Below are 23,928 nucleotides of genomic sequence, written 5' to 3' on the forward strand. Positions count from 1 at the left end.
ACCAGGGTCTGTGTTAATGTACTAGGGCCTGACTCTGTTCCCATATTCCCCTCTCAGGGTCTCTGTACTGTACCAGGGCTTGACTCTGGGCCTATGTTCCCATCCAGGGTCTGTATTACTGGACCAGGGCCTAACCCGTGGCTCATGTTTCTATCCCAGGTTCTCTGTACTGTACCAGGGACTGTCTCTGTAAATACAGATTTTTCTACTTTACCATTATTACTGAGTCCTCTGTTTCTCAGAAGATTTGTTGCTTCCTGAGATAAAGCATCTGTTTATACCAGTACTTTGCACTTTCCCTTCAACCTTCAACCTCCTTTGTTAAAAATTAACATTTCCTGTCAACAGTATTAAATTTACAAGACATCCTCTCATCTTGATCTGGCATTACAATTTAATTGTGCTAAAGTCCCTTGCTGGGAACCAAGTGCTCCACAGATGGGCTTTGCTTGTTCTTTTGAAACTCACTGAAACTTTGCTGATCATTTTCTGATTGAAAACTTCAACCACAGAAGGTAACATTTTTTTAAAAATGTAGCCTAATTTGCTCATTCAACAGGAGCCAAATAATGGAAATGGAACTGCAAGGTTTGTTGATCGTCCAGGTTGAATGTAGTTCACTGGGCAATGAAATTCTGGGGCATGACTGACAGAGGAAGTGGATAAGGTTGCATGAAAGGAACAGTGAAGCTTTCTCCCAGTACGTGGCTGGGACAGATTGCACCGTTTTTACCACCACACTATCGCAGCATCAGCGACTGGGGTTCGAGGAGTTTGTACGGTCTCCCTGTGTCTCTGGTTCCAAAGATGTATCAGGCTGGTAGGCTGTTTCCGTGCTGTAAACGGTTATATGGTTATGGTTATATGGTTAATTGGCTGTAGACTGTCAGGGACTGTCTCTAAATTGAAAAAAGTACATCAAATTAGGCTATGCTGAGTGGAATATTGGACTGAAGAAAGAGGCAGCTGTTTACAAGTGGGAGGGCTAGTGGTGCGGATCATCAATGGGTGTGCTTGGGATTAACAAATGACCAGGGCCTAGAGTCAGACAGTGTGGAGACAGGCCCTTCAGCTCAACATTAAACCACTGATCACAACAGCACAGAAACAGGCCCTTTTGCCCTTCTAGTCTGTGCCAAACTATTATTCTGCCCAGTCCCACTGACCTCCCTGTATATCCCTCCCGTCCACATACCTGTCCAAATGTTCCTTAAATGCACACATTTCTGTCCCCTTTAATCTTTTCCCCATTCACCCTTCACTCGTGTCCTATAGTTTTTATCTCTCCTAACCTCAGTGGATAAAACCTGCCCACATCAACCAAAATGTCCCACCCACATTGGTCCCACCTGCCTGCGTTAGGCCTATTTCCCTCTAAACCCGTCCTATCTGTGTATCCGTCCAAACGTTTCTTCAACATTGCATTCGTGCCTGCCTCAAGCACCTCGTCTGGCCACCCGTTCCCCACACCCTCCATCCTCCGGATGAAAAGCCTTTGTGTTCCTGAAGGAGGGCAGATGATAATGGGCTTCTTGTCCAATGCAGTGAACAATGTGCACATCCACCAGAATCCTTTCCTGCTGCAGTTGAATAGGTACTTGGTTACAAAAACTCGATTAGTATATTTCATTCAATTTAAAAAGTCAATAAATACCAAAAAAATGTTACATTTACAATGATCGCAGTTAAAATAATAGTTGTTCTGTGGTTTTGCAGCAGTCCCTGATCAATGTAACGAAGGGAGGTTCAAGACCCTGACAGCTGTGGAAAGAAACACATCACAGTAACAGGCTCTTTCAGTCCGTGCTGCCTGATTACACCCAATTGACCCTCAACCCCATACGTTTTGAAGGGTGAGAGGAAACCAGAGGACCTGGAGGGAAACCTGTGCATATACAGGGAGAAGGTACAAACTCCTTACAGACAGCACCAGATTCGAACCCTGGTCGCTGATGCTGCCACAACATTGCACTGGCCGCTGCACTGACTATGTTCTGGACTCTAGAAGGGCTGGTCTTTCCCCCCCCCCCCCGCCCACCAAAGGTGAGAAGAGGTTGTGGCCAGGGTGATGGGGTTCCTGTGTGATGTTGGCTGCCTTCTCGAGGCAATGGCTCACACTGAGGTTGGAGGCTGCAATGTTCGTTCACATCAACCTAAGTTGCTGGGGAAAGCTGGAATTTGGCCAATATAATGCTGGCATTGAAACAACATCAGGACAGCTCAGGACCTAGCAGGCACAGAATTGCTGGGTCAGCCAGTGTAGGAAGGTTGAAATGGTCTGCCAGCATCGTGGTCTGGCCTCTTTATTGTGATTCTGACATGTGCAGGGTGGGCTACTCTCCCCACAGATGCTGCCTAACTTGCTGAATTTCCCCCCCCCTCCCTCCCAACCACAGTTCCCTTGTCTGCTTCAGCTTCCAGCATCTGCAGCTGAGGGAGGGAGCTTGATTTTGGGATCGTTGAAAGGCAGACTGGTCAGGTGGATCAAAGAGAGGCAGCGCAGGTCATCTCTGAGAGCTTCGTTACCTCCCGCGAGGTAGGTAAGGGATATCCAGGGAAGAGGTCAGCACACTGGGCTGGGAGCTGGCAGGGAATGGAACTCCCCTCCAGGTGAGCACTGACTCACTCTTAACCTTCCATGGCTCGGATGGACAGCGAGGGCAAAACTGCCTGGGTGCCTGGGTGGGCAGGCGGCAGAAAGCCAAGGACTGTGACCGACTGCAAATCTCCCTTTGCATCTGGATATTTTCACTTTTCTCCCCCTCTTTTTTTTGACCAGAGTGCATGAGCATGCACTTTCCGACACTGTATTTCATTTGGCCAATTCTCCACCCAAACCGTCCAAGTTCTCCTGCAGCCTCAGTGTTTCCTTTACATGACTTCCTCGCTTTGTATCATCTGCAAACTTGGCCACACGCCCACTCATTCCATCATCCAAATCACTAGCATGTGACATAAAGAGAGGCTGCCCCAATCCTGACCCCTGTGGAACATAAACACCACTGGCAGTCCCTGCATTGTGATTGTCTGCTTGCTGCCCATCAGCCAGTGCTCACCCCATGCTAGTCTGTTTCCTGGTATACTGTGGGCTCTTATCTTGTTATTTTGTCACTGTGTCAAGGCCTTCTGAAAATCAAATACACCACCCCCACTCCATCTCCCTTACCTAGCCAGCTTGTCACTTCCTCAAAGAGTTCCAATAGATTTGCCAAGCAAGAGTTTCCCTGAAGGATATCATGCTGACAGGTGTCTCCGAATACTCCTTGGCAACCAACTCCAATGTCTTCCCAACCACTGACGCCAGGCTCACTGCTCTCTGACTTCCTGTCTGCTGCCTCCTTCCCTTCTGGAATAGTGGGCTGGCATCTGTGAATTTTTTCAGCCCTCCGGGACCTTGGCAGAATCTAGTGATTCCGGAAAGATCATTGCCTCCACAATCTCTCCTGCTACTTCTTTCACTACCTGAGAGTGCAATCCATCTGGACAGGGCAAAGTATCCAGCTGCGGACCATCCCACTCTCTGATCACCTTCTCCCTTGAAATAATAACTGCACTCATTTCCCTTCCCTGATACCCTTCGAGATCGGGCCCACGGCTAGTGTCTTCCATCAAGAAAGACTGATGCAAAACACTCATTCACTTCCTCTGCCATCTCATTACAATTTCCCCAGTGTCATTTTACATCTATTCTCATCTCTCTTTTACTCTTTAGACACTTGAAGAAGCTTTTTCTATCCCCTTTGATGTTATTTGCCAGACTACTTTCCAACTTCATCTTTTCCCTCCTTGTGTTTTTCTGTTACCTCTGCAAGTTTTTACAAACTTCCCAATCCTCCATCTTCCCACTAATTTTTGCTCCCTTGTCTGCCCTCTCTCTTGCTGACAGTTGACCAACTTACCTTGTCAGCCACAGTTGAGACATCTTGTATTCATCCTGTACCATCCCCATTTCTCCCAGAAGCTCCATCCATTCCTGCTGTCTTCCCTACCTGTGCCCCCTTCCAACATCAACCAAAATGTCCCTGCCCACATCAACCAAAATATCCCACCAGTTCCTCTCTCATGCCACTGTAATTCCCTTTACTCCCCTGAAATACCCACATATCTGACTAGTTTCTCCTTGTGAAATCTCAAATTGAACTCATTTGTACTGTGATCACTGTCCAATGGTTCCTTTACTCTAAGATCTCTAATCACCTCTGGTGCATTACACAGCCCCCAATCCAGTGCAGGCGATCCCCTCATGGTCTCACTAACCAGTCATTCTGAACAACCATCTCTGTGGCATTCTACAAATTCTGAGATCCATTCCCAAGCTGGGTTTGAATCCCGCGCTGTCTGTAAGGAGTTTGCACGCTCTCCCTGTGTGTGCGTGAGTTTCCTCCTGGTGCTGTAGTTTCCTCTCACCCTTCAAAGCGTATGGCTGGGGGTGGGGTTGTTGTTTAATTAGTTACCTGTGTGTATTTGGCAGCACAGGCTTGTGGGCTGACAGGCTCTGTGTCTCAACATGGATGACCTTTCCTTTTTGGAGCTCTTCTAACCCCTCCCACTGGAGGAATCATCTTTAAATTTAAAAAAAAATTAACTGTAGACATACAGCAGGGTAACAGGCCATTTCAGCTCCCAAGACAGTGGTGCTCAATTTACACCCAATTAACCTTTCGAATGGTGGGAGGAAACCAGAGCCCCCCAGGGAAAACCCACGCAGACACGAGGAGAACATTCAAACATTCAGTTGGAACCCCAGTCCCGATTGCTGGTGCTGTAAAGGTGTTACGCTAACCGCTACATCAACCATGCCGTCCTGACATCGACCCAGTAAAGCGTAAGGGTTTGGCTGGTTTAATCCCGTCTCCTCTCGCTTGATCTGACCAGATCCCTCTTCTGCCTCCCGCCGTTCTCGATCACTTCCCTCCATAATCTGGTTGCGCACCCAACGCCATTCTCTGCCGTGGACAGGGATGACACCTGCCTCTTGCTCCTTCCAGCATGAAGCATGGAAGGAAATGTTTCGTGGTGCTGGCCGTGGTGCTGGCCATGGTGGTGATCCTCACCTTGTCGCTGGGCCTGTACTTTGGGCTGAGGACTTGGCACTCGCCGGCCCACTCCTACACAAGGGCTGCCGTGGCTACGGATGCAGCGAGGTGTTCAGTTATCGGCAGGTGAGTTTTAGAGGCCTGCCCTTCCCTCTGCACAACACCTCCCCTGCTGCCAATGAGAACAGGGTTATTGTCGTATACACTGCAGTTTACAGATGCACTGGAAATCTTACTCACTACTGCCATGCCGGGGGTGGGTGTGTTGGTGGAGGATGGTGGGGGGCTTGTCAACTACAAATGCATAGAACAGAATGAATCAGAATCAGGTTTATTGTCTAGAACATGTGTCATGAAATTTGTTGTTTTGCAACAGCAGGATGGTGCATTACAGGTGAAAAATTGCAATAAATTACAATTCTTTAAATTTAAATTTACAAAGTGTTTTTTAAAGGGTTCTGAGCTTTTCCAGCCCTACTATATCTAATTATCTTTTTCAACCTTCTTTGCAAGATGCTGTCTTCAATAACCAGCACAGGTTGGGCATTAAATGTTTTATTCAAAACAATTTTGCTTCCTTTGAACGACTGACAGTCGTTGAACTTGCCAAACACTCACTTTTTTTTTAGATATTTACAAGTTAGACATTTTGTCCAATCTCAGATCCCTGACTTTTCGTGGATCCCTCAGGGAAACATCCTTGATACACATTTTGATTTACAACTTTATCCTAACGGTTTAATATCTCTTATTTACAATAGTCTGCTTGATTTAAGAATAGCCTTGTTAGTTAAAATCAGGAATGATTGGGAACAGGATTTCAATCTTTCATTCTGGGATGAGGTGTGGGACTTTATTTATGATCTGATTAATACAACCTCCTTTAGTGCTCAACACTGTTTGCTATGATTTAAGTGGTCCATAGAGTACACACATCCAAAGTTAAATTATTTCATTTTTTTTATTCAGATTCAAATCCTCAATGTGACAAACGTAAAATTGGTGATGCCTCTTTGGTTCACGTGTTCTTGCCCAAGTTTATAAAACATTTTCGAAAGATGTCTTTCAAACACTATCAGTGATCCTCAACGTTCAAATTCGAACCTTGCCCTTTAATTGCTCTTCGGATCATTTCAAGATGACTCCAAATTGAAACCAAATTTTACCTTTTACTTCATTGATGGCCATGTTAGAAACAGAAGTACCTTTACAGAATTTGCTCGAGACAAAAATTGAGAACAAAGAACATTTATTGTACAACAATGCAAAGTTGGGTGCGTCCCCTTACCCTGGGAATACACACATACACTGGGGCTCACTCAACTTTTATACGGTTTATTTCAGTATAGAAGTACCCTCCCCCTTACATTCTTCTGCCTCCTGGATGAGTTTGGCATTAGGCAATCCTCTCTGCATACGTGCTGTTTCTGTGAAATTGGAGGACCAGGGGGTATCCTGTCAGTGTCCCATCATGTCATTGTCCTTATTCACACCTTCCCAACTCTCAGGGCTTCCCTCTTTGGCTTGGCTTCGCAGACGAAGATTTATGGAGGGGTAATGTCCACGTCAGCTGCAGGCTCGTTTGTGGCTGACAAGTCTGATGCGGGACAGGCAGACACTGTTGCAGCGGTTGCAAGGGAAAATTGGTTGGTTGGGGTTGGGTGTTGGGTTTTTCCTCCTTTGTCTTTTGTCAGTGAGGTGGGCTCTGCAGTCTTCTTCAAAGGAGGTTGCTGCACGCCGAACTGTGAGGCGCCAAGATGCACGGTTTGAGGCGATATCAGCCCACTGGCAGTGGTCAATGTGGCAGGCACCAAGAGATTTCTTTAGGCAGTCCTTGTACCTCTTCTTTGGTGCACCTCTGTCATGGTGGCCAGTGGAGAGCTCGCCATATAACACGATCTTGAGAAGGCGATGGTCCTCCATTCTGGAGACGTGACCTACCCAGCGCAGTTGGATCTTCAGCAGCGTTGTTTCGATGCTGTCGGCCTCTGCCATCTCGAGTACTTCGATGTTAGGGATGAAGACGCTCCAATGAATGTTGAGGATGGAGCGGAGACAACGCTGGTGGAAGCGTTCTAGGAGCCGTAGGTGATGGCGGTAGAGGACCCATGATTCGGAGCCGAACAGGAGTGTGGGTATGACAACGGCTCTGTATACGCTAATCTTTGTGAGGTTTTTTAGTTGGTTGTTTTTCCAGACTCTTTTGTGTCATCTTCCAAAAGCGCTATTTGCCTTGGTGAGTCTGTTGTCTATCTCGTTGTTGATCCTTGCATCCGATGAAATGGTGCAGTCGGGATAGGTAAACTGGTTGACTGTTTTGAGTTTTGTGTGCCCAATGGAGATGTGGGGGGGGGGGCTGCTAGTCATGGTGGGGAGCTGGGTGATGGAGGACCTCAGTTTTCTTCAGGCAGTTTCCGCAAAACAGGACATCAAGCGCGCTAAGGAGCTGGCTCTGAATGGCCAACTAAAGCGGCATCATCTGCAAAGAGTAGTTCACGGACAAGTTGCTCTTGTGTCTTGGTGTGAGCTTGCAGGCGCCTCAGATTGAAGAGACTGCCATCCGTGTGGTACCGGATGTAAACAGCGTCTTCATTGTTGAGGTCTTTCATGGCTTGTTTCAGCATCATGCTGAAGAAGATTGAAAAGAGGGTTGGTGCGAGAACACAGCCTTGCTTCACGCCATTGTTAATAGATAAGGGTTCAGAGAGCTCATTGCTGTATCTGACCCGACCTTGTTGGTTTTCGTGCAGTTGGATAACCATGTTGAGGAACTTTGGGGGGCATCTGAGGCGCTCTAGTATTTGCCAAAGCCCTTTCCTGCTCACGGTGTCGAAAGCTTTGGTGAGGTCAACAAAGGTGATGTAGAGTCCTTTGTTTTGTTCTCTGCACTTTTCTTGGAGCTGTCTGAGGGCAAAGACCATGTCAGTAGTTCCTCTGTTTGCGCGAAAGCCACACTGTGATTCTGGGAGAACATTCTCGGCGACACTAGGTATTATTCTATTTAGGAGAATCCTAGCGAAGATTTTGCCTGCAATGGAGAGCAGTGTGATTTCCCCTGTAGTTTGAGCAGTCTGATTTCTCGCCTTTGTTTTTGTGCAGGGTGATGATGATGGCATCACGAAGGTCCTGAGGCAGCTTTCCTTGGTCCCAGCAGAGCTTGAAAAACTCATGCAGTTTGGCAGCTGCTTTGCCACTTTTCAGTTGTTCAATTGCCTTATATGTCTCTTCCTGGGTGAGGACCTCATCCAGCTCTAGCCTTAGGGGCTGTTGAGGGAGCTGGAGCAGGGCGGATTCTTGGACTGAGCGGTTGGCACTGAAAAGAGATTGGAAGTGTTCTGACCATCGGTTGAGGATGGAGATCTTGTCGCTGAGGAGGATTTTGCCGTCTGAGCTGCGCAGCGGGCTTTGGACTTGGGGTGAGGGGCCGTACACAGCCTTTAGAGCCTCGTAAAAACCCCTGAAGTCGCCAATGTCCGCACTGAGCTGAGTTCGTTTGGCGAGGCTAGTTCACCACTCATTTTGGATCTCCCGGAGTTTGCGCTGAAGATGGCTGCATGCGTGACGGAAGGCTTGTTTCTTCTCTGGCCAGGACGGGTTTGCAAGGTGAGCCTGGTGGGCAGCTCGCTTCTTTGCCAGCAGCTCCTGGATTTCCTGGTTGTTTTCGACGAACCAGTCCTTGTTTTTCCTTGAGGAGAAGCCCAGTACCTCTTCAGTGGATTGCAGTATGTCATTGTCCTTATTCACACCTTCCCGACTCTCAGGGCTTACTAACTAATTCTGTCTAAGGCTTACTAATTACATATACGGAACTTGCTGATTCTCTAAAAGGCTAGAAGACTCTTATCTTATTCAGACTAACTTTACTTACCACATTCTATTATCTATCCTTATCCTATTCATTACACATATATCCATACTAATTTTCTTCATCTTTCATATTTTCATATTAGTTTTACTCATCTCTCACAGCCAGATGTGGAATTTTGAGGAAATGGAAAGACAATTCTCCACCTGCACATATACAACATTTAAGGAATATTATGTCTTGTTTAAGGTTAGAAAAAATTCAATTTGCCATTAAAGAGGCAAATATTAACTTCCAAAAGATGTGGGGCCCATTTATGGACCATTATCATAACCTAAGGCAATGGTTCTCAATCTTTTTCTTTCTACTTTAAGTAATCCCTATGCTGTAAATTCTCTGATCAGTAAGGGATTCTTTAAGGTGGGATGTGAGTGGGAAGGGAATGTTGAGAACCACTGCTGTAGGCCCAATTGTTACTGAAATGTTTTGCTTGAGAAAATTTGCCCTTGGCCCATTTCCTTTGGAGATATGAAATGGTGTACATAACAAGTCAGTTAGGGACGATTAAAACAGTGGTTTTCAAACTTTTTCTTTCCACCCACATCGATGACATAGGGATTACTTAAAGTGGAAAGAAAAAGGATGAGAACTACTGGCCTAAAGAATTTGGGCTCTTCTGAAGCTTTGGTTCCGTGCTGCCCATCTCCAGGTTATTATCACCTGCCTCCAACGTGTCAACTTTGAACCTTGGTCAGTGTGAGGGGTTCTGGATTATGTTTTTTTTCTCATCTTTTGCATCCTACAATATATAACTGTACAGGTGAACTGTGCTTAATGTAAATATTAGTAAAAATATTTTAACAGGAAAGAATTTTAAAATTTCAACATGCAGTACGACGACAGGCCCTTTTGACCCATGAGTCTGAGCTTCCCAAATTACACCCCATAAATTCACACCCCTGGTACGTTTTTGAATGGTAGGAGGAAACTGGAACCCCCTGGGGAAAATCCATGCAGGCACAAGAGAATGCACAAACTCCTTACAGACAACGTGGGATTTGAACCCCGGTCCTGATTGCTGGCTTTGCATTAACAGCAATGCTAACTGGGCCGCACTTTATTTATTTTATTATTTCTTTTTAAATATTGTATTTAGTAAATACAAAATTAAAAAATAAATAATAATTTTGAAATGAGAAAAGGCAAAGTTCATTGTCCATGCGGAAATCTGATGGTGGTGGTGGGGGTGGAGGGCGGGGGGGGGGGGGGGTGGCGGGGTGGGAAGAAGCTGTCCTTGTGCCGCTGGGTGTTCGTCTTCAGGCTCCTGTACCCTCTCCCGATGGTAGCAGTGAGAAGAGGGCTGGCCTGGATGCTGAGGGTCCTTGGGGATAGAGGCTGCTTTTTTGTAGATGTCCTTTATGGAGTGAAGACCAATGCCCTTGATGACGCCGGCCAAGTTCGCAACCCTCTGTGGCCTTTTCCTGTCCTGTGTATTGGCACCTCAATACCAGACACTGATGCAGGCTGACAGAATGCTCTCCATGGTCCACCTGTAGAAGTTTGCAAGAGTCTTTGGTGACGGCCCGAATCTCCTCAAACTCCTAATGCGTGTCTTCTTCACAGAACATTTAATCCCAGTACAGACCCTTCAGCCCACAATGTTGGGCTGCCCTTTGTAAATCGACTCTATAATTAAACCTCTCCCTATATCATGCCCATCACCCTCTAGTTTTCTTATCTAAGAATCTTTTGAATGTCCCTATTGTACCAGCCTCCACCTCCAGCACCCACCACTCTCTGTGTAAAAATAAAACTTACCTCTGAAGACTCCCCTGAACTTTCCTTGACTCACCTTACACTGATGTCCTCTGGTATTTGCTGCTGTTGCCCTGGGATAAAAGTGCTGGCTGTCCACGCAATCGAAGCCCCACGATAATTCCAAAGAGAAAAATATATTTAATTAAATTAAAAGGAGTCAATAAATTCAAAAGAGCGGTTCTAGGTCATTCACAGTGCAGAAAAAGTGACTTGCAGTTGTACAGACAGCGGTGACAGAGAAGTCCCTGATCAATGTAACGGGGAGACGTTCAAGAGCCTGATAGCTGTTGGAAACAAACTGTTCTTGAACTTGGAATAGGGTGGCCATTTCAAACTTACCAAAATGGAGAGCGTGCAGTGTTAACGTTAGAAATTCTCTCGGGGGAGGGGAAGGGGGCACCTTCACACTTCCCCGTCATGAGCGCGAGAAGAAACATGGCTGCACACGCTGCATTTAATGGGTAAGTGCTTTTTCTGCCCCTTGATTTGTCCTCCATTGGGGGTGTAGGGCCTACACACCCCCCAAAATGGAGGATAAATTAATGCCTGGTTCGAGGTGGCACTGAAGCAGGACAGAAGGCTCAAAGGCCGGGCTGTTTTTCTTTAGGCTTGTACACCCTCTGCCCAGAGGGAGCAGTGAGAAGAGGTTGATGGGGGTCCTTTATGATGTTGGTACCAGGTTACTGGGACGCCTTCCTGTGTTCTCTCAAGCAGTTGCCTAAATAACAGGCTTCCCTTGAGTTGTGCCTGAGAATGTTTGAACCATTTGTTTGGGGAAACAGTTAATGTTTCACATCTAGGACTCTCTCAGAACTGGGGCAGAGGAGGAAAAGCAGTCAGAGGAAAGGGGAAGCAATGGATAGAGGTGGCACGGTTGATATGGTGGTTGGCACAATGTTACTACAGTGCCAGCAAGTCCACCAATGCCCAGCAGGAGTTTGTACGTTCTCCCCGTGACCGCATGGGTTTCCTCCGAGCGATCTGATTTCTTCCCATGATCCAAAGACTTACGGCATTGGGTTAACTGGTCACGTGGGGGTATTTGGGCGGCGTGGGCTCATGGGCTGGAAGGGCATGTTGCTGCGCTGTATGTCTACACTACAAATTACATTTTCAAAATTAATACATTTCATTAATGGGAGGGGTATGGTATGTGCATCAGTGGGATGAGGCAGAATAATCGTTTGACACAGTCTAGAAGGGCTGAAAGGCTAGTTTTTTTATACTGAAATGCTCGATGATTCTAATGCCTTGATCCTCAAGCCCTAACATGCACTGACCCTCTCACTGCTTCTCTGGCAGGGACCTTCTCCAAGAGGGGGGGTCCGTGGTCGACGCTGCCATCGCCAGCTTGCTGTGCTGTGGCCTCATGAATGCACACAGCATGGGCATCGGAGGAGGCTTCTTCATGACCATTTACAACGCGCGGACAGGTAGGTCGCTCCTGGCTCTGGGCCTCTTCCTGTCTCTCAGTTGCTTTCTTTGCTCATTGACCAGCCCTCCCTTGGCACCCAGCCACTGCCACGTTCAGGGTGGGAGAGGTGTGGGGGATCCATGGGCTACCTCACTCTTAGTTGCTGGAGAAAGTTATAACAGCAGGAATATTAATAAAGAGTTGGAGACCAGTGGATGCAAATAATCAGGGGAACAAGCAAATGGCAGACCAATGGGACAGATTAGAACCATTTTTTTTTGCCTAGTCCCACTGACCTGCATCCAGTCCATAACCCTTCTTAAGAACCACGCGTAACAAGCACCAATAGACAATGAACCAGACAGTGTTTAAGTTTAAAACACTAATTTTATTTCTTACTCTTAAACTATAGTCTTAACTCTTAAACTATCCTTAACACTAAATCTATCCCCAACTCTGCACAGGTGTACTTTGTGTGCGTGCATGTGTGTGTGTGATACACCCAAACAATTACAGTCCAGCCCAAAATCGAGAAAGTCACTTCAAAGTTCAGTCTTTCAAATTCAGTGTTGAAGTGTTGGCCTTGAAATTCGATGCCCAGAATTAATGTTGAACTGATGGGGAGACGGGAGTTGTAGCTGCTACAGACTCACGAATTTTCCTTGTGTTACCTTTGAAGAAATGTCCATCCACACAAGCTGTGGTCATAAAACTCCTGGTCCTTTTGTATGCGAGACTCGAACTGGCGGCCTCCATAAAGCTTCCAAGATCCTGGCACCGCTTTCTTCAAGTAACTTCACTGCTAGTCACAATCAAAATGAAGCACACCAGGACGCTCCTGGCACAAGTTAATCCACTGAAAAGGCCCAGTCATTCATTCACAGAACAGGTTTTCTCTGAATTCCATGGAACGGCTGGTCACAAGAGCTGCTTCAAAGAGTTGTTTCCTCTCTAGCGGTCAGAATGGTTCTCCCTTCCCTTTGCAAAATCACAATGTCTTTGCAAATGTTATGGCAAACCTTTCCTCAGTTCTTCCAATGTATCGAATTATCGCTGGGCTGTGACTTGTGTTGAGCTTGTGTGAAATGTTAAATGGTAACTGACCATTCAGTTCATCCTGTCTATACTATCCCTTATAGTGATAATCCCATTTTACTAAAATGGGAGCTCATAATACCTCCCCCATCAAAGAAAGTTTTGAGCTGTAAGAGCAAATTTTTTAACTACAATCTATAACATTAAATAATACCTTCATTATTGTTATACAATATAATACAGACAAACAACATTCTTTTAGAAGCATTTACAACTAATAAGTTTTGTTTGCTGCAAAACATTGCAAATTTAGCATCTGGAAAGGCAATCAGCAATTACATTATCTTTGTCTTTAATAGAAATTATCATTAAATTATATTCTTGCAGAATTAAACTCCAGTTTAATCATCTTCAATTTTTGTTTTTCATCTTATTTAAGAACACCAAGGGATTATGGTCAGTGTACACAATAATTGGTCCTTGAGCTGTGCAGGTACAAACATCAAAGTGCTGCAAAGCCAGTACAAGGGACAATAGTTCTTTCTCTATGGTTGAATAATTTTTTTTGATGTTCATGAATTTCTTGGAAAAGTAATGCCATCACAATCCTTCTTTTGCAATAACTCTGTTCCCACAGCCTCTTCACTTGCATCCATGGCTAATGTTTTGTCCAAATCAAGAGATTTTAAAACACAGTTATGGCACAATATCTCCTTTAAATTTTCTAAAGCTCTCTGACAAGATTTTGTCCACACAAATTTCTCCCCCTTCTTCTCAAGATTGGCTAAACAAAGAGCAGTTTCTGGAAAATTATTGAAAAACTTCCTATAGAATCCTGTAATTCCTAAAAACCTTCTCACTGCTTTCTTGCCATTGAGAATAGGGAATTGAGAAATCACCTGCACTTTCGCTTGAATATTCATAACTTTGCCCTGACAAACTACATGACCTCAGTATGTCATAGTAGCATGTCCATATTCACTTTTAGCTAAATTGACAGTTAAGTTTGCTTTGGATAATCTTACAATTTCTCCAATTCCATCAGATGTTCTTCCCATGTGTCACTTTTTGTGACCATGTCATCAATATAAGCATCTGTATGTTTTAACCCTTGGATTTCTGAATTAATCATCCTTTGGAACATCGCTGGGGCATTTTTCATACCAAAAGGTAGCACATTATATTCGAACAAACCTGAAGGTGTCTCGAATGTGGAAATATCCCTTCTTCTTTCGGTTAGTGGCACGCACCAGTAACCCTTCAACAAGTCTACTTTGGTATGAAATTTAGCTTTCCCGATTTTATCAACACAATCATTGATTCTAGGAATAGGATGAACATCTGTTTTGGTTACTGCATTAACCTTCCTGTAATCTGTACAGAATCTGACAGTTCCAACTCTTTTAGGTACCAGGACACAAGGAGAACTCCAATTTGAGTTTGAAGGTCTAATAAAATCATTTTCCAACATGTAGCCACCTCCTGATCCATTATTTTACTCTTTTCAATGTTTATTCAATAGGGGTGTTGTTTTATGGGACTCCCTTCTCCTATATCCACCTCATGACAAATCACTGATATTCTTTGAGATACATCTGGAAACAAATTTTTAAATTTTAAAAGTACCTGTTTCAAATGCTCCTTTTCCTGGGGCTGGAGATGATCCAACTTATCCAGTTTCTGCAAAATAGTTGAATTAGACAATTGAAGTGGAACAATGTTTTGAAAGTGACCCTCACAAGAACCAGCTTGTACAGTCTCATGGTCCACAGATTCCTTAATCTTGACAACAACCAATATTTCTGGGGAAGGTTGTTCCTTACTAACACCTGAATTCCCAAACTATGGCTTCAATGTATTTATGTAACAATTTTGTTTTAGTAAAAGAACTTATTTGTTCCTTCAGAAAAGCTTTAAGCATGTCCCATATTAAGAAACTATTATCAGTTGAAGGAAGATTGTTTTCACAAAATATTTCTATCTGTCTCTTAATAAATTCACAAAAGTCCTTCCTCTTTAATAATTTAGCATTAGGGTGTCACCAGTATTTACTTTCTTTCTTTTCCATTACTGTAATAGTTAAACTTAACATTGAGTGGTCTGATAAAAGTCTAGCCAAATACTCCATTTTTACCACTCCACTTTATACAGGTACACAATCCTTTATCCGGATTCCTTTGGGGAGAGTGTTCCGAATTTTGGATTTTTCCAGATTTTGGAAAGCCAGATTTAAGCCCACTCTAATTGTGCTTCCATATCCACCCCACCCCCTTCCAGTCATGCTGCTGTCCTCCCCTCGCCCGCCCAACTCACGCTACCGGTCTCCCCCCTCACCTGCCCGACTTGCACTGCTGGTCTCTTGCCCACCCGACTCAAACTGCCGTCTCTCTCCTCACTTGCCAGATTTTGGAGCTTTCTCGATTTTAGATGTATGGATAAAGGATTGCGTACCTTAACTGGGCAGACATTAAAAATAAATCAATCTTTGAATGTGAATCATGTACCTTTGAATAGAATGAGTAGTCTCTTTCTAAGGGGTTGAGCCACCTCCATATACTAATTACATTTTTTTTTTGGCTTGGCTTCGCGGACCAAGATTTATGGAGGGGTAAATGTCCACGTCAGCTGCAGGCTCGTTTGTGGCTGACAAGTCCGATGCGGGACAGGCAGACACGGTTGCAGCGGTTGCAGGGGAAAATTGGTTGGTTGGGGTTGGGTGTTGGGTTTTTCCTCCTTTGTCTTTTGTCAGTGAGGTGGGCTCTGCGGTCTTCTTCAAAGGAGGTTGCTGCCCGCCGAACTGTGAGGCACCAAGATGCACAGTTTGAGGCGATATCAGCCCACTGGCGGTGGTCTCTTTAATTTCTGAGTGGTTAAATACAATTGATATATAAAATTATAATGCATTATTCAATATTGAACATCAATAATCTTAGTCACACTATCCTTACATATAGACCTCCAATTGTCTTGGTCAATTAATATTCCCAAATCATTCTCCCATTTTAATCTCAATTTATGAATATCTATTTAAAGCATCTTGCTTTGTAATAATTTATACATTTCAGAAATAAAATTTTTGTACTGCAAAATTTCATTTAAATCCTTCATAAATGACAATGTCATTTTTGCAGCTTTCACCCTCACTGATTTGTCCAATATTGGATCTAAACAGAAATTGAAATCTCCTCCAATCAATATTTTTTGTCTTCCCCCTGTGGTTTTAAAAAAGATATCCTTCATAAAGATTATCATCATAATTTGGGGTATAAATATTCATAAATGTCCATGATTCTGCATAAATTTTACAGTGTGCCATTACAAATCTTCCAAGTTAAAGTCTCTTCTATGATTATTGGTATATTTTAATTAATTAAAATCACTACACCTCTTGCTTTTGGTCCAAATTAAGACAATATTACTTGTCCCACCCAAACTCTTTCTAATTTTGCTTGTTCCAATTTGGTAAGATGTGTTTCTTGCAAAAAGACTATATCTGCCTTTAATTTTTTCAGGCATGCCAAGACCTGTTTCTCTTCACTCAATGTTAATTCCATTAATATTAAAACTAATAAATTTTAATGTTCTCTCCATAATCTTCTTTAAAATAATATTTTTAGCAATAAAATCTCTGACATTTTAATTAATAGTGATCCTTCTCCTGCCCTGATGGTGACGTATATGTAGAGCACCGGAAGCCAAATCAATCTCCTCTTTCCAAATTATAGCTATACACTTTCTTGACACAGCCAATGCGAACCTTAAAAACACAATTTTTACTTAGACAATCTTAAAGTCAAATTCAACATTTTAACATTACCTAATAGGAATAATGCTGGGTCCATTGGTAATTGAATCTTTAAAACATTCTCTAAAAATTCCTTAAGTTGTATCCAAAAAAGATAACATAACCAAATTGAATGTAAAAAGGAACCTACTTCTTTAAAACATTTATACCATAAATCTGAAGAAATTAAATTATATCTCTTTAATTTCTGAGTGGTTAAATACAATTGATATATAAAATTATAATGCACTATTCAATATTGAACATCAATAATCTTAGTCACACTATCCTTACATATAGACCTCCAATTGTCTTGGTCAATTAATATTCCCAAATCATTCTCCCATTTTAATCTCAATTTATGAATATCTATTTAAAGCATCTTGCTTTGTAATAATTTATACATTTCAGAAATAAAATTTTTGTACTGCAAAATTTCAAATTTAGTTTGTCTTGCTTCTTACAGAGGGTCCAAAATTATCTAACAATAAAACTTTAACTTGATAACAAAAAAGTATTATTTGGAATTTCATATTTTTCTTTCTTTCTTTAAAATATCCAGCTTCATAACAATCTTCAACAGTTTTAATTCCTTCTGATTCCATATTTTAAGAGTAAAGGGAAGGTTTATTCTGATATAAAGGCGTTTTATCTGAAAATTTTTCCCTGGGTAAATATCTCCTTATTTATCTTATTCCATAATTCAATTAAATGCCTCGACAAGTAGTTTATTATCAACAATTAAAAACATTATTCCATTTATACATAAATTGTATCATGTTCTTCTCATCAATAGTGGATAATTCAATATTGGCTCATACTAATGAGCTATCCAAAACAAACATTCTATTGATTATCCTCAATTCTGCTGCTTTATAATAATTTTGAAAATTTAGGACTCAAAAACCTCCCAATTCATATTTCCAAGTTAATTTTTGTAAAGAAACCCTAACCATTTTGTCTTTCCATAAGACCTTACTAATTATAGAATTCAAATATTTAAAGAATTTTTGAGGAACTTTACAAGGATTGAAAAAGATTGAATTTTTGTAAAAACATTAATCTTAATAACCATATAATACTGCAGGGTTGGGGGAGAGGGTTTTTGTTAATTTATTTGTATTGTATATTCAAAATTTTTAAGCCAAAAATAAGCGAACAGCCTGTACACAGGTCAGCGATTAGCGATGACAGTATTAACGTTGGAGCAACATCCTCCTGTACCTGCATTCTATGACCAGCCCATGGGAACACCTGGTTGAGACCCAGTGCCAAGGGGGATGTGAGTGGCAGCTGACTGGAACAATTCCGGGTGACACACAATTCCTGGCATGAAGGCCTCTAGTCACACAGGGAAAGTAAAGGAGTTGTGCCAGTTTTTCCCAGAACTCAGTCGGTTACAATGGGATCTGATAGAGACATTTCAAGGTTCATTTTTATTGTCACATAAAGATACTCTACAGTCTGCGGTAGATTCGAAACTAGGTTGCTGGCTCTGTAATAATGTTGAGCTAACTTTATCACCCTCTCCATGCCAATGCCACCTTGGGGGTGTACGTGGAGGGGATTTGGGTGAAAACCATCTCCAGTGTGCTTGCAGTCAGCCTGAGAGACGAGCCTTGACCATTCGCCAGATTCCAGCTCCTGCTTTTGTATGACCCTTGTTGTTTCAAATGTTGTTTCATTGTTCTTTACACAGGAAAAGTAGATATCATTGATGCCAGGGAGGTGGCTCCAGGAAATGCATCGAGGGATATGTTTGTGAATAAGACAGGAGCGCTTTCTCGTAAGGGTAAGCAGCCAAACATTCAGCACCTTCCTTCTGCTTCCTGAGTTCAGTCGAGAAAGGTTTCTGATGGATTGTTAGACACTATAACAATTCATCAGATATTCATCAGAAACCATTCTGATGAATTCTCTATCTTTCCATCAATTCTCCTACCCCCTCCCCCACACTTTTTCTCTCTAATAATCTACAAGAATGGAGCTGATGGTTTTTAATAGATTTTTCGAGGTTGCGTATACTCCTAAATATAAATTTGTTTCAGACCAACGATATTTCGGCCATTAACTGATCTCTGTTCTGCACTTTTAAAAAAATAAAAATACAAACTTTATTCAACTAGAACATCACAAAAACAAAACACACGCAGAACTACGACTAGAACCAAAACTCACCATAACATGGGCCAACAACACCGTGAGAGGCAGTAATTACGACCATCTCTCTATTAACCAATTACATTTAAATCCTTCATAAATGACAATGTCATTTTTGCAGCTTTCACCCTTGTTACTGTTCTCACTGATTTGTCCAATATTGGATCCAATTTGGCCCTACTAGTCCATGCCAGAACAAATCCCCACCCTCCTAGTCCCACTGACCAGCACCTGGTCCATACCCCTCCAATCCTCTCCCCTCCATGTGTAATTATCCAGTCTTTCCTTAAATGTAAATAACGTCCCTGCTTCAACCACCTCCACCAGAAGCTTATTCCACATCCCAACCACCCTTTGCATGAAGAAATTTCCCCTCAATGATCCTCTTATAATTTTCCCCCTTCAATCTCAAACCATGGCCTCTGGTTTGAATATCCCCCACTCTTAATTGAAAAAGCCTATCCACGTTGACTCTCTCTGTCCCTTTTAAAATCTTGAACACCTCCATCAAAACCCCCCTCAATCTTCTACGCTCCAGAGAAAAAAGCCCCAGGCTGCTCAACCTTTCTCTGTAACTCAAGCCCTGACATCCTGTAAACATTCTCGTGAACCTTCTCTGCACTTTCTCTATTTTGTTTATATCCTTCCTATAATTTGGTGACCAAAACTGCACACAGTATTCCAAATTTGGCCTCACCAATGCTTTGTACAATTTCATCATAACATCCCAACTCTTGAATTCAATTCTCCAAATGCCTTCTTCACTACTCTATCTACCTGAGTATCAACTTTGAGGGTACTATTTACCTTAACTCCTAAATCCCTTTGTTGCTCTGCACTCCTCAATTTTCTACCATTCAATATATATGACCTATTTAGATTTGCCTTTCCAAAATGCAACACTTCACATTTATCTGTATTAAATTCCATCAGCCATTTCTCAGCCCACTCCTCTAGCTTTCCTATATCTCTTTTTAAGCTACGATAATCTTCCTCACTGTCCACAATACCACCAATCTTTGTATCATCTGCAAACTTACTTATCCAATTCACCACCCCTTCTTCCAGATCATTAATATATATAACAAACAATAGTGGACCCAGGACCGAGCCCTGAGGAAATATATCACCGGCCTCCAATTTGACAAACAATTTTCTACCACTACTCTCTGACACCTCCCATCCAACCATTGCTGAATCCATTTCACTACCTCCTTATTTATACCTAATGCCTCCACCTTTTTTCCTAACCTCCTGTGGGGAACTTTGTCAAAAGCTTTACTAAAGTCTAAATAGATAATATCCACAGCCTTCCCTTCATCAATCTTTTTTGTAACCCCCTCGAAAAACTCTATAAGGTTTGTTAAGCATGATCTACCCCTGACAAAACCATGCTGATTGCTACCTATCAATCCCTGTTCTTCCAAATATTTGTAAATGCCATCCCTCAGAACACTTTCCATCAACTTACCCACCACAGACGTCAGACTCACAGGTCTATAATTTCCAGGCTTACATTCGGACCCTTTCTTAAACAGCAGAACAACATGAGCCACCCTCCAATCCTCTGGCACTACTCCCGTGACCAGTGACATCCTAAATATCTCTGTTAATGGCCCCAATATCTGTCCACTAGCCTCCCTGAGTGTCCTTGGGAATACTTTGTCCGGATCCGGAGATTTGTCCACCCTTATCTTTTTTAACACTGCCATCACTACCTCCTCAGTTATCCTTATATGACCTCCCCACTATTTTTCTTTACTTCAACTGGTACAATGTTTTTTCCCTAGTGAATACCGAGGAAAAGAAATCATTTAAATTTTCCCCCATCTCCTCTGACTTTTCACATAGCCTACCCTCCCTATCTACAAGGGGTCCAATTCTATCCCTCACTAATCTTTTACTTTTAATGTACCTATAGAAACTATAACACAGTTTCACACATCAAATTAAAAAAGGGGTGACGTACCCTTCAGTCATTCTGCACATTTCCACTGAGCCTTATTTGTACTATCGATGGGATGTCAAGTTGGATGAAAGTTCATTTATTGTTGTCGACTGGACAAATACAACGCGATAAAGCAGCGTTCTCTGGACCTCACGGCGAAAACACGCAGACGCACAACCAAACATTACACAAATACGGACAAACATCAGAATCGGGATTTATTATTGTGAACAAGTCATGAAATTCGGTGTTTTGTGGCAGCATCACAGTGCAAACATTCATATTATAACCATCTTACAACATTTCTATAAAAAATAAAAATAATAGTTGCACGATAAGTAAGGTCGTGTTTCTTTGATAACCCCCTTTTCCACTGCCATTCCAGTTAATTGGGCACACAGTGTCCCAGGATAGGAAGCCCTTTGTGCTGTTTCCACGGGACGCTCATGGCTTTACCACTTAACACACTCATCCCAGGGATCGGAGAGTTCTTGACTTTCTGCCGTCCCTTTTCTACAGGTTTTATCAGCACACCAGAGTCAGCTGGCACCGGGGATACAAGCAGGGGTAGAGGCAGTAAATCCCAGTGTGAAATAACGTCATTTAATGTCGCATTTGGACAGTGTTCTTTTTCCGCTTGACCCTGTCCCAGTTGATTCCCGGGTCAGGGTATCAAGAGAAAGGGATCTATTAATGATTCAGGAATCTGATGTCAGTGGGGAAGAAGCTGTCGTTGTGCTGCTGAGTGCTCGTCTATGGGGATAGACGCAGAACCTATATACGTGTCTGATACACCTGTACATATATTAAAAATAATTTATTAAATAATTTGGGAGCAATGGAGAGTTATATAACCATATAACAATTACAGAACTGGAACAGGCCATCTCGGCCCTTCTAGTCTAGTTCTCTCCTCTAGTCCCACCTATCTGCACCCTGCCCATAACCCTCCATTCCCCTCCATCCATATACCTGTCCAATTAAATGACAAAATTGACCCTGCGCCACTACTTCTCCCGGAAGCTCATTCCACACAGCCACCACTCTCTGAGTGAAGTTTCCCCTCATGTTATTTCTAAACTTTTGCCCCTTAACTCTTAACTCATGACCTCTTGTTTCAATCTTTCCTACCCTCTCGGGAAAAAGCCAATCCACATCGACTCTATCTATCCCCCTCATAATCTTAAATACCTCTATCAAATCTCCCCTCAACCTTCCTACGTTCCAAGGAATAAAGACCTAATCTGCTCAATCTTTCTTTGTAATCTAGATGTTAAAACCCAGGTAACATTTTTGTAAACCTTCTCTGCCCTCTCTCTACCTTGTTGATATCCTTCCTATAATTCAGTGACCAGAACTGCTCACAGTATTCCAAATGTGGCCTCATCAATACCTTGAACAGTCACAACATCACTTCCCAACTCCTGTATTCTATGCCAAAACCCTTCTTCATCATCCTATCCACATGAGATTCTACCTTCAGGCAACGATGCACCATTATTCCTAGATCTTTCTGCTCCACTGCATTCCTCAATGTCTTCCCATTTACTATGTATGTCCTATTTTGATTATTCCTTCCAAAATGAAGCACTTCACACTTCTCATCATTAAACTCCATCTGACATCTTTCAGCCCACTCTTTTAAGCAATCCAAATCCCTCTGCAATCTTTGAAAACCGTCTTCATTATCCACAGTTCCACCTATTTTGGTATCATCTGCATATTTACTAATTCAATTTACCACCTCATCATCTAGATCATTAATGTAAATGACAAACAGCAAGGGGCCCAATACAGATCCCTGAGGCACACCACTGATCACCGGCCTCCCACTACGACTCCTTGGCATCTCCCTTCCAGCCACTGTTGAATCCATTTGACTATCTCAAAGTTAATACCTAATGACTGAACCTTCCTAACTAACCTTCCATGTAGAACCTTATCGAAGGCCTTACTGAAGTCCATATAGACAACATCCACTGCTCTACCCTCATCTATGTTCCTAGACACCTCTTCAAAAAATTCAACGATTGGTCAAACATGACCTTCCGTGCACAAATCTGTGTTGAGTATTCCTGATCAGACCCTGTCTCTCCAGTTGGTATTTAGAGATGAAGTCTTGTTTAATTATGGAAAGGATATCTTTTTCAATTCAAGATAAGATGTCTTTTTATAAGTTGAAGTGGACTCCATTTGTTAAGTATATGCAATTAAGTTTGATTTAAGTATGTTCCTAGATGTGATATTTTAGATTTGATAAATCTTTTTTTTAAATTATTTTTCTTTGTCATATTTTTCTTTTTCTTTGTGTGTGCTTTTTTAATATATAATATTATTAATTTTACTAATTCTTCACTCTTTATTTTGGGGGAGGGGAAGGGTGGAGATTTTTTTATATAGATTTTTTTTAGTTCTTATATATGTAGGGGGAGTTAGGTTGAATTAAGTTAGGTTATTAATGTTGTATTGTAATTATTATTTTATTTTATATTTTTTCTTTAAATGTAATTTTTCTTTTTATTCCTGTGATAAAATCTTTAAATAAAGTTTAAAAAAAAGACCCTGTCTCTCCAAAAACTTAAATATGTTATCTCTAGGAACGCTTTCCATTAATTTACCCACCACAAAGGTCAAACTTACAGGCCGATAATTGCCAAGCTTATTCTTCGAACCCTTTATAAACAACGGAATCATATGTGCAATATGCCAATCCTCCGGCACTATCCCCGTCTCTAATGACATTTGAAAAATCACTGTCAGAGCCTCTGCTATTTCCTCACTAACTTCTCTTAAGGTCCTGGGGAAAATCCTTTTGGGACCTGAAGACTTATCCATCTTTATATGCTTCAAAAGCTCCAGTGCTTCCTCTTTCTTAATCACTAGAGTCTCCATAATGACTCTCTTTGCTTCCTTTACCCCGCACAATTC

The 23,928-nt window shown here is 42.4% G+C and overlaps 1 protein-coding gene across 6 annotated transcripts in view; it reads left to right on the plus strand.

Annotated features, from left to right (window-relative positions):
* The first annotated feature begins 396 nt into the window (after nt 1-396).
* LOC138761518 (glutathione hydrolase 1 proenzyme-like) overlaps nt 397-23,928 on the plus strand; it is a 99,874-nt gene continuing 76,342 nt past the window's right edge. For 4 of the 6 annotated variants that reach the window (XM_069933785.1, XM_069933786.1, XM_069933780.1 and 1 more), the window contains exons 1-5: nt 397-515; nt 2,397-2,536; nt 4,989-5,162; nt 11,962-12,092; nt 18,592-18,684. In XM_069933785.1, the coding sequence (XP_069789886.1) occupies nt 4,990-5,162; nt 11,962-12,092; nt 18,592-18,684 (397 nt within the window). In that variant the 5' untranslated portion in view covers nt 397-515; nt 2,397-2,536; nt 4,989. Of the gene's footprint in view, nt 516-1,716; nt 1,907-2,396; nt 2,537-4,988; nt 5,163-11,961; nt 12,093-18,591; nt 18,685-23,928 lie in introns of all 6 variants that reach the window. The other 2 variants (XM_069933781.1, XM_069933782.1) reach the window with 2 other exon arrangements.

Source organism: Narcine bancroftii, chromosome 4 (assembly GCF_036971445.1).
Source record: "Narcine bancroftii isolate sNarBan1 chromosome 4, sNarBan1.hap1, whole genome shotgun sequence".
Classification (NCBI taxonomy): Eukaryota; Metazoa; Chordata; class Chondrichthyes; order Torpediniformes; family Narcinidae; genus Narcine; species Narcine bancroftii.